The sequence below is a fragment of the Drosophila yakuba genome, chromosome 3R (assembly GCF_016746365.2).
Source record: "Drosophila yakuba strain Tai18E2 chromosome 3R, Prin_Dyak_Tai18E2_2.1, whole genome shotgun sequence".
Classification (NCBI taxonomy): domain Eukaryota; kingdom Metazoa; phylum Arthropoda; class Insecta; order Diptera; family Drosophilidae; genus Drosophila; species Drosophila yakuba.
This window is the reverse complement of record NC_052530.2, coordinates 4472887-4488087: the sequence shown is the minus strand read 5'-3', so window position 1 is coordinate 4488087 and position 15201 is coordinate 4472887. Positions and strand designations below refer to the sequence as shown.

Below are 15201 nucleotides of genomic sequence, written 5' to 3'. Positions count from 1 at the left end.
TATGGTAAAGAAAATATTTAAAAATATTTCGTAGTTTTGACCTATAACTGGTGATATTTCAAGTTTCATTTAGTAAGAAAAATTCAAACCATATCTAAATCGAATGAAAAGTTATTACATTATTTATTTGATCACTTGAACAAAGCATATGAGTTATCATTGCTGCTCCTTAAGAGTATTGGCTCTTCTATTCCTGTTATTTTGGCCATTACCTTAACTGACTTATGCGAACTCATTTGCATTGTGTGTAACCTGCCCGACATACGTGTATGGCTTGTGTAGTGCCATGCTTTTGGTCCGTGTAACGACGCCGGCGTGTGTGGGAAATATTTGTTGAGCCATCGCTGCATGGTCGGTAGCAGTGGGTACTTGGATCACAAGTCCCAGAGATCTGGTGTTCCTGGTCTCCAGATTCCATGCTCTAGGTTCCAGGTTCCAGCTGCCCCTTTTGCCAACCCAGGTGCAGTTATGATTTATGCGATACTTCTTCTCCGCCTCCTGCTCAGCGGTTTGAGGTGAGGCCCCAGTGTTTCCGACGGCGTAAATTATATCGGGCTTAGCATAAATCGTCAATTACAGCACATGATTATTATTAGGGATTATGGGGACCGAGGCTAAAAACCAGGGAATATATACAAAGGCCACGCCCGCGCGCCAAGCCCAATCCGGCCGAAAGGTCTGTTTAAACGCACTTTTAAGCGCCAGTTTTAGCCGCCCCAACCCATTTTCCTGGCCTGCAGCCCCCCACTCCCCACACCTCATGTCCAAAGAGCCAGCTTTAAATTATGGCCTAGACCGCGGCGGAGGCTAAGGCCCTTGGTGAAACAGAAAACGGGCAGATAAAACCACTTTCAGGCCGAGAGCTCGAACAGTAGCCGAGAACAGCGAAGATCGTGTTGCTGGGGATATCTAATATAATTAATACACCTTTCATTAGATTCGCCGACTCGACTCGAGATTTCTGCTGGCTGCTGCTTTTCCACCGCTTCGTGTTTCGAGCGGCGTGTTAAGAGCAAGATATCAACGATCGTCGGGCTGCTTAAGCTGATTTACCATAGATCCAGAGATACATCATCCAGCCAGCACAATATAAATCAATCAAGAGCGTACAAGTTCAATGACAGCTCGCACAGCTTGCCGAGCCCCAAAGCGCTGTGATGGCAACAACTTCCAGCCCCACATGATCCATGATCCATGGTCCATGATCCTCCGTTTGGATACCCGAACTCCTATCTCTGTGGCAGGCAAACTGGCCAACAGAGCAACCGGGCTGGGCCTAAAAAGCTAAGAGCTAAAAGCTAAAGAGCCAGTGAAAAAGGCCAACAGCCCGGGCAGCTCGCCTGTCAAATTGCCGGACCACATTGTAAGTTATGATTAGCTCACGCGCTCAGAGATTTAAGACCGGAAATGGCGCGGCGCAGGCAAGGTGGAGCCAATAATTCAAATTCGAATTTCGAATCTCCAATAGTTTTTGAGTGATTGGAAATTTGATTTGGATTTTTTTCTCGCATTTTGATTTTTGTTTTCCGCTTGTCTCGGGGCTTATTGCATTTTCATTTATTTATTTATTTTTGCTATTTGTCTGCTCTTGTGGCGAATGCAAACACACCCGCATAATTCCGCCTGCCAGCAGCCCACTCGGTTTGGATTGAGAAGATGCCAAATTGCCACGCACAGCTTATGCATAAATTATCATCGACATCGACTCAGCCGTAGAATTGGTCTGGTTTTGTTAGCGGGTTTTGGTTCTAAGCAGAGGTGAATCAATGTCTTGGGTGCCAAGAGCAAGCTAAACTTCAGTTTTCAGTCCATATGTACTTAAATTGCTCCTTTACCTAGCTTCCTGTTTACTCCTTGAGCTGCTTTCCTTGTATACCCTAAAACTTAATTGATTTCCCAAGTTTCCTAGCACTTTTAAATATATAGCTCTTCCTTATTTTCATTGACAGCTTCAATAGCCCATCTTTTTACCTTTTGCACCTGAATAAGTCCAGCAGTTATCGACAAGATTTGGTTTCCTTATTTTTGGTTGTTTAATCTGCTGGTCGAAAGCGTTCCTCATTGGCATATTTCGCATATAATTGGCTATAAAAATTCATGTTAATGTGCAATTAATCATATTAGCAATTAACTTTATGCTGTTTGGCCGCTCTGCACGAGATCTCTGCGAGCTGCGAGATGGTTGCGGATCGTGTCGCCCAACTCGCAGATCGTGTCTCCAAAAGCCTGTTCCCGTTCCCGATTTTTCATTTCCCATTCCCATTTCCAGATTCCCAGAGCCAAATGGCCAAAGGCTCGACCGACCAGAGTTTGAGCCAATTTCCCAATATTTATTTCTATGTTCGAAACGCTAACAACTTGCGTTCCGTTCTGGCCAAATTGAAAAGGCATACGGAAGCTGAAGCAGCGATCGGCAGCCCCGAGGAGAAGTACTTTTGGCAGCCAAGAGGAGCCAGGAGGAGCTATGAGGAGCCAGGTGGAGCCAGGAGGATTGCCCAGGAGTGCATAAAATTTAAGTATTATGACCATACACGCTGGTCGGTCGGTGGCTGTCTTTAACCCGAGCTTTCCCCGGGTCTCTGCGGCTTTACGAGGTTGTTAACTGTTGAAGCAATGCTAACCACTGATGGGGATCCTCCCATTCCGGGGAGCATCAATTAATCAGTCAGGCGTAACGCCATTTGGCACAGAGCGGGCTCCTTCGGCCACAATTGATGGTCAATGCTCGTTAATTGTTTTCGATTTTCGGCCAAAATCCCCTTCGCAGCCCATTGTTTGGCTAACCCCTTTCGTTATTTCGGGGTCTCCATAGAGACAAGCGCTAAATGATGCCATTGTCTTTGGCGCACAGCGTGTGTGCTTTGATGGCCCTTTTTCATCGAGTGTCATTTATTAGAGGGGCCTTCTTCCATCGCTACTTGGCTACTGGTTCTGATGTGGCTTTGGGTCATTTGACATTGGCTTTAAGTAGCTCTTAATTAATAACTGCTAACTTACTTAGCGGCCTATTGTGTCGGCTAATGTATCCCATTCGGCATTTTCCACAAAGTTTTTTTTTTAAGTCCGATATGTATCCGTAGAATCTTTATCGTTATTCCTTATTTTAAATTGTAGTATTAAACAAGAGAGAACGATAATTTCGAGTTTAAGCCAATTTTCGGATCGATATAGTAATGAATAATACCATTATATTTCTTTGTTCTTTGCACCCTCATAATAAAATTCATGAATTTCCCATGTGCGCTTGAAACTATGCAACATATTGGGTCGCAGAATATTTTTGAGATATCCATTCGACTCAATTGAACAAATTTAGAACGAGTGCGATCTGCGCAGTGCGCACTCAATTACATTTCACTTTCCAAGGGAAGGCCGCCACTCAGATACACATGTGTGTATCCCCTTTATAGGGTATAGCCCCTATACCATACAGTACCATACTATATACCGCTTTTCTCGACCCTTCCTCTCTTTCGCTGGGGAGTATACAATGTGTGGCTGGCGTTCCGTTCAATTTTGTGTATTTTCTGTATTTGTTTACGCGCCTGCCGCGAAAATACATTGCAGAGATGTGTTCTCCAGCATGTGGATGTTGATGGGGGAATGTGAATTCGTTTCATTTGTTCCCTCATTTAATTGAAGAGATTTATTTCGCAGAGCTGGCTCGGTTTCGGTTCTGCTCGGTTCGCTTGGTTTTGGAATTAGTTGCGATCGGACTGCGTGCCGTTACAGTAGGCGAAATCGGAGGAAAATCGTAGGAAAATCGGAAATCTACTTTTCGCCCAATAAGTAGAGCGATCGGAAAGCCAACGATCGATCGATCGGGAATATCGCCACATAATTATACTAATAGTAATTACTAATACCTCTCGGTGAAAACACACATTTTGTGGAGGGAAAGAAACAAACCAGAGTCAAGTGTGCAACAGTTTCGGCTTCTGTTTTAGTGCCCAAGTGCCATATAAATGCGTACTAAAACATTTCAGGAATTTTAAGTGGAAACATTCTCGAATTCTGTGAACTTTACCAATTGTGTTTTTAGTGAAACACTTACAATTTAGCCGAAGCCAAGGAGAAATTCCAACGCAGAGACACTTTGGATACTGGGCTATTTGGGAAGAAGCTTTTTGTTCTTCGTGAAGCAACGCACTTTGTGAGGTAAGCCTTTAAAAATACCCGCCTTGCATCGTTTTTTTTAGTTTATTTCGCTTTTTGCGTAATTGCGGAAATTATTTGTTTGGTCTACTTTTTGATTGACCGCGCACAGCAATTTGACTTTTCACCCAAAGGCCAAAAAGTGTAAAATGTGCAGTGGTTCCATGTTGCTGAACCAAAGCATTTTGTGTCGTTTATCCCGCTGTGTGTGTAGTCAATCGTTCAATTATCTATTCTCTGGCTACCCCATAACACAGTGAATATGGGCAGTTGTGGGCTTCAAAGCCACATAGAATGCGTTTTTTTTTTGTTTCGGTTCTGTTAAGGTACATGGTACATGCTCAAATTGAAAGCACTTTTCCACAGGGTTCCCATTCTAATTTATATTTATTTCTTTGCTTTTACAAGCCAACTGATGCCCCAGAGCTCGGAAAACATTTCAAACTCATAATTCTGTTATTTTTTACCGCTCCCTTAGAGTGGGATTTTGTTTATTAACTAAAAGCATCTAGTCTAGATTCTAGATTCTAGATTGTAGACGGCATAGGAACATGCAATATTTTCTAGCCGCATAAACAAACATTTTAACTTGTCTGCTCTTTGTCCGACTTGCTCTATATCTGTGAGTATTTATGTAGCTGAAGATATAGCTATCTGTGTATATATTTATCGGGTATTTGTTTTGTCGGTCGGGAAGCTTTACGATGCCATCTTCTCGGTGTTTCAGCTTCTGTTTTGTTGCCTTTGGCAATCACTCAATTTGCTGGTCGACAACCGACTCTCCTTCTTTTCTCCTCCCCAGCCTGCAATTTTATTTATGAATGATAATTAAGGTAGGTTTGTTTAGCTAATTGTGCGGCCAGTTCCCGGTATTGTTCCGATCCGATCTCAGGTGGGAACACCGAAGCCTTTCGGGATGGTCCTTTGATCTTTTAAGGTGTTCAGGAACAAATGTAACGAAAATATATGCTTGTGTATTAAATTTAAGCGTGCTTAACATTTCTGTAAAGTAGGCTTTATTATATTAATTGATTTCTTGAGGTTGGATCATTGAATCTGTGTTTACTCACTTGTAATCCATTAGTTACTAGTGGCAGCAAAACAAAAAATTAAGGGTTGTTGTGAAAATGTTAATGAGAACTGTTGTTTATTGTTAAAATGATTAAGTATATTATGCTGCAGCAATGTTATAATGGATTTAGTTTTTTAAATGTTTCAAGAACTAACAAAATGAAATCTCAGATTCACAAATTTACGAACTTGGTAGTGAAATGTTCTTACATTTCTTTATACATTTAGTTGACTTATGCTTATTTCAACCTAATCTGAGGAATATCAGTACTTGGTATCAGATCGATCTCTCTTTTGGTAGTGCGTGCTTTATGTTTCTGAAATGAAAATTAATTCGAGCATGGAATACTTTGTGATATCTTAAGTCGGCTTGCCACAATCGACCTTTCGCTCCATCTGCTTATTTTCGTTTCCCCCATGGGAGGCAACCTTTTCGCCGTCACGTACTGAATGCCATGTGCTAGATGAATGGCTGGATGGATGGATGGATTCGGTGGCTGATGGCTAGTGGCTGGTGGAACCTGCCGACGAACCGTGCGAAATAACATACTCGTGCCGGTCTCCACTTGGTAGCAAATACACTGAGCGGCGGCGAATCCACCAAGTGCGTCAATTGCGGGTCAACCCGTGCGATTGAAATGGATGCGCCAAGTGACCGGCGGGTTGAATGCGATGGGAAGTGTATACCGTGTATAGCGTAAAATGATTGTATACTTTGCAAATACTTTCCGGAACGTGTTTGTTTATACTCGGCGATTTCGGACGGCACAGGAAATATACTAAAATTGCGCGGCCGTTATCGATGGAGGTGAAGGTCGGAGGGAGATAGCACAGCGAAGACCTATTTAGAAGAATTTTTGGCAGTTTCCGATTTGGCGGATGCCTTCCTGGAAGTCAACATTTTGGATAACCCCATAATTTCCCCGCTGGAATCGGCTCTCGACTTCCCCTCGAGAACCGACGACAATGTCTGTGCACCACATGTGGCACGATCCTAGGTAGACATACACACACTATACTCGCGTACTCGTGTTCGATGCTGATGATGTGCCCACATGTTGCAGTCAACAATAGCGCACCAAATGCAAGCCGAAACAATATTTGCCCTTGTCTCGACTCTGGCTGTGGGCGTGGCCGGGGGGCGGGAGAACAGAGACAACTGAACACAGTAGTCTCTCCGGCCGTTATTTTTGTTGCTTTTAATTTCCTTAATTTTTTGTCCGCCAGATGTGGGCTGAATGTTGATGTCAAATGCGACTGGAAAGATCAGACCCAGAACGTCGGGAGAAACTGTGTCTGTTTTAATTAAAGATGAGAGTAATACTCGCGGCGAACTGAGAGATACTCAGATACTGAGATACAAAGCGAGACGGGGCTGGCATATGTGGAAAAATAAGGCTGCCGTTGAAAGCGAAAAGATGCGGGACAAAGGCAACGACCATCGAAACAGAACCGCAGCAGGAATGGAAATGCGACTCCCTTAATTTATTGACTATAGCATACCTAGCATACCTAGCAATTTGACAACGCGACTTTACTCTAAAACATTACATTTTCAAGGCAAATAAATATTAAATTGATAGAACTAGGCTTTGCTAATAAATAAGTTTTAATGGTGAGGGTATAGATATACTATAGAAACTAGGGATCACTAATGGGATATAACTATACCATTATGCTTTAAACAGAAAATAACAAATTTATGAAATGATATATTTAATAATTGAATAATTCCAAAAAAGTGATCGGACAGATGTTTATATCGAAGCCAGAAGCTTTTAAAAAAAGTTATTTCTGATATGGCGCTTCCATGACCATTATTTACCCTTATTTTATAAGTTTCGTATATACCCCACGCACCCTTGCAATACAGGGTATCAGGCATTGGAAATTTAACGGCGAAAGTGGAAGCGACTCGAGGGCCCACTAAATTGAGTCGCTTTTCCCGACGCCGGCGCATTGAGTAGGACATTAGTGTGGGAGAGCTGGTGAAAGAGACAAGGGCGGCCGGATCCGGGGAGAGAAAGAGAGAGACTGCGGGAGAAATGGGAGAGGTAGAGAATCGGCGCGATCACCAGTAGAATTGGAATCGGAATTGGCATTGGGCACATTCAGTACATCGGACTACGCGGACCAATTTGGATCAGTTTTTCGCTTAGCTCCGTGAAAATTCTCAGTTTCGAAAAGCGCAAAAGTCGCAGACAGATCTGCGCAACCCCTCTTGAAAATCGGAAAAACGTGAGTGAGTTGTGCGAAAAATAGAACCACATTTGAGGGCGCAGTGTATATATAGAAAGCCGTCGTAAAGTAAACTGACAACAAGTTGAAAAGAGTTTTCCCTCGCCAAAAAGGTAAACGACAAGACAGGTCGTTATTAAAGAGTGGCAGCCGAAGCATTTTTGTGTGGCCATTAAGCTATTTTGAAAATCAATAAAATATGCAACGCGTAAAAGATGAAAAGCACGAGTATTTGTTGTTATATGTATGTGCCGCACATTCTGAGCTCATTCCTCTGGACCATTTTTAATTTATGGCACGCGCTGGACAAAAATCAGAAAGTCAGAAACGGGTATACGAGAAATGCTGAACAAGTTACCGGAAATGTGCGCGACATTTAAATTAAGTTCGCCAAATGGAAATGGCCTTTAATCGAGTCAAGACCAAAAAGAATCTCTGCGAAAGACTCGAACGTTTACTCACCACACAAGCAAATTCATTGAGTCAAAGAAATTGAGCGGATGTATCTAGTACACTTCCGATTTCCACTTATTTTTGCACTTGTTCTTTGAAGTTTGTAGTTTAGCTAAACTAATGTACTCAATGTGATCATAAATCTAATCGCATGCGTTCTTTCAGGTGTTGCAGCAGTCACATCAAACACAGCCGAGGAATCCACCCTCCAGAAGCCGTCGAGTGATCTATGGAACCCACCGTCATCAACGCCCACGAGTGGAGCTCCTTTGGTGACATATTGGCTGCCATAAATCCATCAACTCACTGAGCATATTGCACTGAGTACATCTCCCCCCATAAGTAGAAAAGTCGGACGGAATTTTTTTGGGGGAAAGTATTTCCGTTACACCAAGAAAAGATAGGTGATCATCGAGAGGATCATCTCGGCCTCATTATCAACAGCATCCGATTGCAATCGTTGGTGGAGTTGAGTGGAGTGGAGGATCACTTCAAAGGCACACATGTTGCACTGAAGAGGCCACTGTTGCAGTTGTTGTTTCCATTATAAATTAGAAACTAGAAGATCACCGATCTTCTTCCGGCGCAGGCGAAAGAGGGAGAACGCGGTCCACATAGAGCGGAGCACTCTAAAGTGGATTTCCGGTGAATAAAAAACCAAGCAGCACATGCGACAAAACTCCGACAAGGGAGTTGCCGTCGAAGTTGCACATCCAGTTGCAGTTGCACATCCAGTCGCAGTAGCTATTGCACATCGAGGGTGCTGCCCTGCCGGCAAGAGTTACAAAAATAAATATCCCAAAAATGGCTGCCGCCTGGAGTTGGCGAGCCAGTCACTCAACGATCACAATGAAGAGCGGATCGCTGGTAGTGGTGTTCCTGTTGCTCTCGATTTGGCAACCAGCCGTACAAGTGCAAGGTCGACGCCAAGTGGCCAACAGCCAGGAGATAATCAAGGATAATGCGGGGGCCAGGAGTCAAAACAAGACTCCAGCCATCACGAACAACGTCAATCAATCAAGCACTTCGACGGCGGATCTGGATGATGGCGCCGCGGATGATGATGATAACAAGGCAGATTTGCCGGTGAATGTCAGTTCGAAACCCTACTGGCGGAACCCCAAGAAGATGAGTTTTCTGCAGACGCGACCCTCGGGCTCCCTGCTCACCCTCAATTGCCATGCCCTGGGCAATCCGGAATCCAATATCACGTGGTACCGCAATGGAACCGTCGACTGGACGCGCGGCTATGGCAGCTTGAAGCGGAACCGATGGACCCTGACCATGGAGGATCTGGTGCCGGGCGATTGTGGGAACTACACCTGCAAGGTGTGCAATTCATTGGGTTGCATTCGTCACGACACCCAGGTGATTGTCAGCGATCGAGTCAACCACAAACCCATCCTGATGACCGGCCCAATGAATCTCACACTGGTGGTCAATTCCACAGGCAGCATGCACTGCAAATATCTGTCGGACTTGACCAGCAAGAAAGCGTGGATCTTTGTGCCCTGCCAGGGGATGACCAACTGCTCCAACAACCGATCTATCATTGCCGAGGATAAGGATCAGTTGGACTTTGTGAACGTTAGGGCAGAGCAGGAGGGCTTTTACACATGCGTCGAAAGCAACAGCCTGGGCCAATCCAATATCACTGCATATCTGCGAGTGGTGCACAGTTTGCACGTCTTGGAGGCCGGTGTGGCCAGTGGCTCACTGCATTCCACCAGCTTCGTGTACATCTTCGTCTTCGGCGGCCTCATTTTCATCTTCATGACCACTCTGTTTGTCTTCTATGCCATCCGGAAAATGAAGCATGAGAAGGTGCTGAAACAACGCATAGAAACCGTTCACCAGTGGACCAAGAAGGTGATCATCTTCAAGCCCGAAGGTGGCGGAGACTCCAGTGGTTCCATGGACACCATGATCATGCCGGTGGTTAGGATTCAGAAACAGCGCACCACCGTCCTACAAAATGGCAACGAGCCGGCTCCCTTTAACGAATACGAATTCCCACTGGACTCGAACTGGGAACTGCCCAGAAGCCATTTGGTATTGGGTGCCACCTTGGGAGAAGGTGCTTTCGGACGAGTGGTCATGGCGGAGGTCAACAATGCCATAGTGGCGGTGAAAATGGTGAAGGAGGGCCACACGGACGATGATATTGCCAGCTTGGTGCGGGAAATGGAAGTGATGAAGATCATTGGGCGGCACATAAACATTATCAACCTACTGGGTTGCTGCAGCCAGAATGGGCCTCTCTATGTGATTGTCGAGTACGCGCCACACGGAAATCTCAAGGACTTCCTCTACAAAAACCGACCTTTCGGAAGGGATCAGGACAGGGACTGTTCGCAACCGCCGCCATCGCCACCAGCTCATGTGATTACCGAAAAGGATCTGATCAAGTTTGCCCACCAAATTGCTAGGGGAATGGACTATCTAGCCTCGCGGCGATGCATCCATCGAGACTTGGCAGCCAGGAATGTGCTGGTCAGCGATGATTATGTGCTGAAGATAGCCGATTTCGGTCTGGCGAGGGATATCCAAAGCACGGAATACTACAGGAAGAACACGAATGGCAGGCTACCCATCAAATGGATGGCACCGGAATCGCTGCAGGAGAAATTCTACGACTCCAAGAGCGATGTCTGGTCGTATGGTATCCTGCTGTGGGAGATCATGACCTACGGGCAACAACCATATCCCACTATCATGTCCGCGGAGGAGCTATACACCTATCTTATGTCCGGTCAGCGGATGGAGAAGCCGGCGAAATGCTCCATGAACATCTACATCCTGATGCGGCAGTGCTGGCACTTCAACGCCGACGATCGGCCACCCTTCACGGAAATCGTCGAGTATATGGACAAGCTGCTGCAGACGAAGGAGGACTACCTCGACGTGGACATTGCCAATCTGGATACCCCGCCCTCGACGAGCGATGAGGAGGAGGATGAAACGGACAACCTGCAGAAATGGTGTAACTATTAAACGAACTAGGGTAACATTCGAACGGATCCTTAGAAGAGATCAAGCAATGAAAGCCTGGTTTTTGAACCACAGTCAAAATGGTTAACTAGAGATTATGGAACACGGGTTTGAGTGTCTTCAATCGACAATGTCCCATTTAACACCTTAAGGTGAATCCTAGAAAATCTTTGAAAGATCTTAGGCCTACATAAAACATCCTATAAATCGTACTACACTCGAATTTATGTATATAACTCTCATTTAAGTCAGCATCTGTATGAAACATTTTACCAAAATTGCACCAAAGGCGTAAAACCAAATAGAAGCAGCTGCTCGAATTTACTTCTAGCTTACAATCAACTTAAGATGCACTATAAAACGTGTACTAGTATATGCGTAGTACTAAGTTATGCTTAAGACTCGGTTGTATTTCTGTTGTATTTCATATTGTACTGATCTTTGTAGTATTCGCACTTTTATACTCGCTAAATTATACTCGTAGCCTTAAACACACAACAATGTTCTATCTAGCGTTAGTTGCATGCCGCAGTGCCTTATGAAACAATAAATGTTGTACACGAATCCCAACGAAAAATGATCATACACCTCAGCATAACCGAGGTGATCCGACAAAACCGATGGCACCGATGGAACCGACTGAGAGATCATGACGTCTCAATTTGAAAATCTGTGAAAAAAATAACACTCGATTTGAGGCGCACGAGGCACGCGCGTCACTAAACGAAAAATGATGAATGGAACGGCCTGCGGTCCTCTCTGTTGTTTTTGGTTTTTTAGTTTTTTCTTTTATATATAGGTATTTCTTGGTTTTGTTTTTATTTTCATTTTTCAGCTTCGAGCCGCTGCTAAGGTGTCAGTGGATTAAGGGGCTGGGGGTGGTGATCATGGGGCAGCGACGGCGGCGGCTCGTTTGTTGACGCGCTAAATGCCACGAGCGTCGACGATGCAATTAGACGATAATACAAGACCCGCCGCAATGGGAAGAAGAAAAATATGTTTATAAAGCATTGTAATTGCGGGAGATTTGTGGAGTGTCCGATTTATTTGGAGGGGTATTCGCAACGAGCTGATCCCGCTGCGCCGGCGGCCAGAAGTTGGCCGACTTAGATCTGTGTGCACCACGGCGATGCGATCCAAAGATCTTGCAACATTGTGTGGCTGATACTTGTGAGATAAATGGGCATTGGGGCAAATTTAAATTAAAACTTGTGTCTTGATTATGAGCCGCTCTAAGCCAGAGATCAACGGTAATTGCCATGACTTGATGTGGGTGTGGAAGCCAGACTTTTACAGAAGTCTAAATTGATACTGCCTGTGATATTTATTCGCCGATTAACCCGTTGTGATGCACACATGGGCAAATATTTTATTGAGGCTTATTTAATTATTCAAATTGCAACTTAAGCTGCACCTAAATTTTTATTATTATTATAAATTAGATATACACATTGGCAATTATATTGTTTACCTTGGTGTTCCCTGTTGAATTAAGGGCAGTATACAAGTAGTGCTTTATTACCAAACCTATAGAATTTATTTACTTTGATGTTTTATAGCTTTTTGAAGAGTTTAGCTGTTGGAACTTAGAGATATGGTAAGCTCTTCTGTTTTCATTGTTGACTCAGCGTGCAATAAGTTCTAGCTGCTAACACCACCGTATTAAATTGTCAAATATTTCATCATGGGCTGCCTTTTGTTTTTATTGTTTTTACTTTCCAGTGACCCACTGGATTATTCCTCCCGAGCGTGGCAACCATTAATTAGGTGGCATTACCGCGGAGGACCGCCAACGCATTTGATCGAATGATGACGAGCGGCCTGGTCCAGTGATTAATCTCAATATCTTTTTGTCCAAGGCAAGGCACACGCTAAACTGCATTTCGATAATTTATCAATTCGAGAGTTTTCCATCTTCGAGGGCCATAAAACTAAAATTGTTTTGTCTGTTTATTAATTAGGACCCCGTCCAGCGGTGCGAGTAGGCGTGGTACGATGAGCGACCGCCTCCTCCTAATGATCGGAAGTTTGACACGTGTCTGCTGGAGATTCGGGATTGAGGATTGGGGATTCGGGCGTTGGTGGGTTTTCTATTCACTGGCCGGCCACAAGAGACGTGGGCCGCTCGGAGACCCTGCAATTATTGCGTGAATATGTTAATTGAAATTTGTTCATGGAGCCATGAAAAACAAACCACATTTCACCAGCCCAATCGAGCCAGCTACCTCAGGAAGTCTGTGATCAGCCCGGGTATGCGGGCACTTACCACCAGCACCAACTTAATTCGCGGTGATCAGCCGGCCGTCGATCGATCGATTGTCGGGTCCATAAGTCTATAAGTCTGGCCTGGTCTGGTCTGCAATCTCGGCAATGTTACCTGTTTCGAGTGATCAATTAATTTTTCGGCCACAGTAGGCTATAAATTTGCATGCGCTGTTTGCTCTATCATGGGGGATACGAGATATGGTATCAGGTATGTGATCCATTTTAATGGCATCTTTAAGTAAATTTTAATATATTAGAGAAAAGGGAATATTGCCTCTGTGCTTGATAACTTGTTCTGAGTTAATGGGCTGGTAACCAATAGTGATGGTTCCAACTGGCTTCTTTGCTGAATGTTGGCCTAAAGTCGAGTCTTGCTTTTGGTTGGACCAGGTTGTAGAATTGGTACTATTATCTTCTACTTGATAAGTACACCAAATCTCCCATATCTTTTCAAACTAATGATTCAGATTTCGGTTATGAAATATACAAAACACATATCTCTAATTCTTTAGCAAGCACATCCCATGTAAGAGTATTAGAACCTTCGGCTTGCCAGTAAACCGAATCCGTATTGTTGTGTTTGCTGCGGTCAATCGTTTCTGGCGATCGGACAGCGCACAGGTTGTCTGCTGGAGTGCCTGCTGGCTGGCTGGCTGGGTTCCATTTAAAGCTATTTTAAAAGTCTACAAATTGCCTGTCTAACGTCGATCGTCCAGATCGTGGCCGTCATTCAGTCAGTCAGGCAGTTGGTCGATTGCACAGCTTGGGTTGACCTCGTCTTGGGGCTTTTTGTTTGGAAAGGCGGACCATATCAGGGTGATCAGGCGAGTTGAGGTATCATTTCGCCACCGACATAATTGGCGCCACATTGTGGGGATAGTTCAATGTAATGGAGCAAACACTTGGATGGGACAAAGTTTGCCAAGTGCTTAAAGCATTAAATGTGTTTGCTTTTCTATAGATACATTATTTATCGCTCTGAGCTTGGCAACACTCGAAACTGAGTATCACCGGAAACAATAAATTAATAATAATTTAAATTGCTTATTTGAATAGCCAAGCAGATGAATCAGTTTGGCGCACCTGTCAGCAAAATGTTGATTCACAGTGGATTCGGCCGTTTCCCCAGGAACACTGAATAGCTATTTCTTTGCCAAAGTTCGATAGGTACTTCACGTGTTTCAAATGCAAATTTTACGTTTTTTCATTCATAAAACTTTACCAAAACTCGAAAAAAACCGCGCAGAAGCACGAAGTCGATGAAACTGAAACAGTTTCATAACCTGCCAACCGGTTTGGCCATTCTCGGGCTAAAAGCTTTGAATCTTTAACGAATTGGTGCTTTTTTTACCACAGCAGCCGCGATCACTCGTCTTGGCTTACGAACTATTCAAATCCAGCCAAAAACATTTTGCCATGTGGGCAGACGTCGAATCCAAAACCGAATCAAAAACTGTGACAGAGTCTCTGTCGGATTTTTATGAATGAAACGAACGTGGAGTGGAGGTGACAACGCTGAATGAATTGAGCAGCGGATGTGCCTAATTAACATTGCTGATTACATTTTGTGTGTTATTAATTAGAAATACTCGACTGGTCGCATAAATTTCTGAGTCCACATATTGCATATGCATTATAATGAGCGAAAGGCCGCGAATCGAATAGTTTTCTGATTCATTAATTCATTTTCTCGGCGAGAGAGTTTTTTTTTTGTCGCCATGGTCCGTGTTCGTTGCATCTGTCGGATTTGTGAAATCATTTTTGCTGACTTGCCACCAGCGAACCCAAAAATCCGTAGCGAAAATGGAATGCCCTTTGTCGGATATGGTGTGTACTTTAATATTTAATGGTTGCTGGGGGATTACATAAAACCGGGCTTGAAAAAGCATCACGTTCTTAACTCATTATATGTCATTTTAACTATAGATTTTTATAATTTTCTATAATTTTTATAATCTTCATAGTTGAGAAAAATTAATGTTTCATCATGGAATCAAAATATAATCATCAGAATTGAACTTAACCTTA

General features: G+C 43.9%; 1 protein-coding gene across 4 annotated transcripts; it reads left to right on the top strand.

Moving 5' to 3' along the window:
• Positions 1-3700: 3700 nt before the first annotated feature.
• Positions 3701-11472, top strand: LOC6535500 (fibroblast growth factor receptor homolog 1). Of its 4 annotated transcripts, none has more exons than XM_015191700.3 (2): positions 3701-4158; positions 8083-11472. In XM_015191700.3, the coding sequence occupies exon 2, from the start codon at positions 8722-8724 to the stop codon at positions 10909-10911; it is 2190 nt and encodes a 729-aa protein (XP_015047186.2). In that variant the 5' UTR covers positions 3701-4158; positions 8083-8721; the 3' UTR covers positions 10912-11472. The 4 variants fall into 4 exon arrangements, with proteins under 4 accessions (XP_015047186.2, XP_015047185.2, XP_039231498.1 ...); XM_015191699.3 differs by lacking the exon at positions 3701-4158 and adding an exon at positions 7329-7464; XM_039375564.2 differs by lacking the exon at positions 3701-4158 and adding an exon at positions 7336-7468.
• Positions 11473-15201: the final 3729 nt, after the last annotated feature.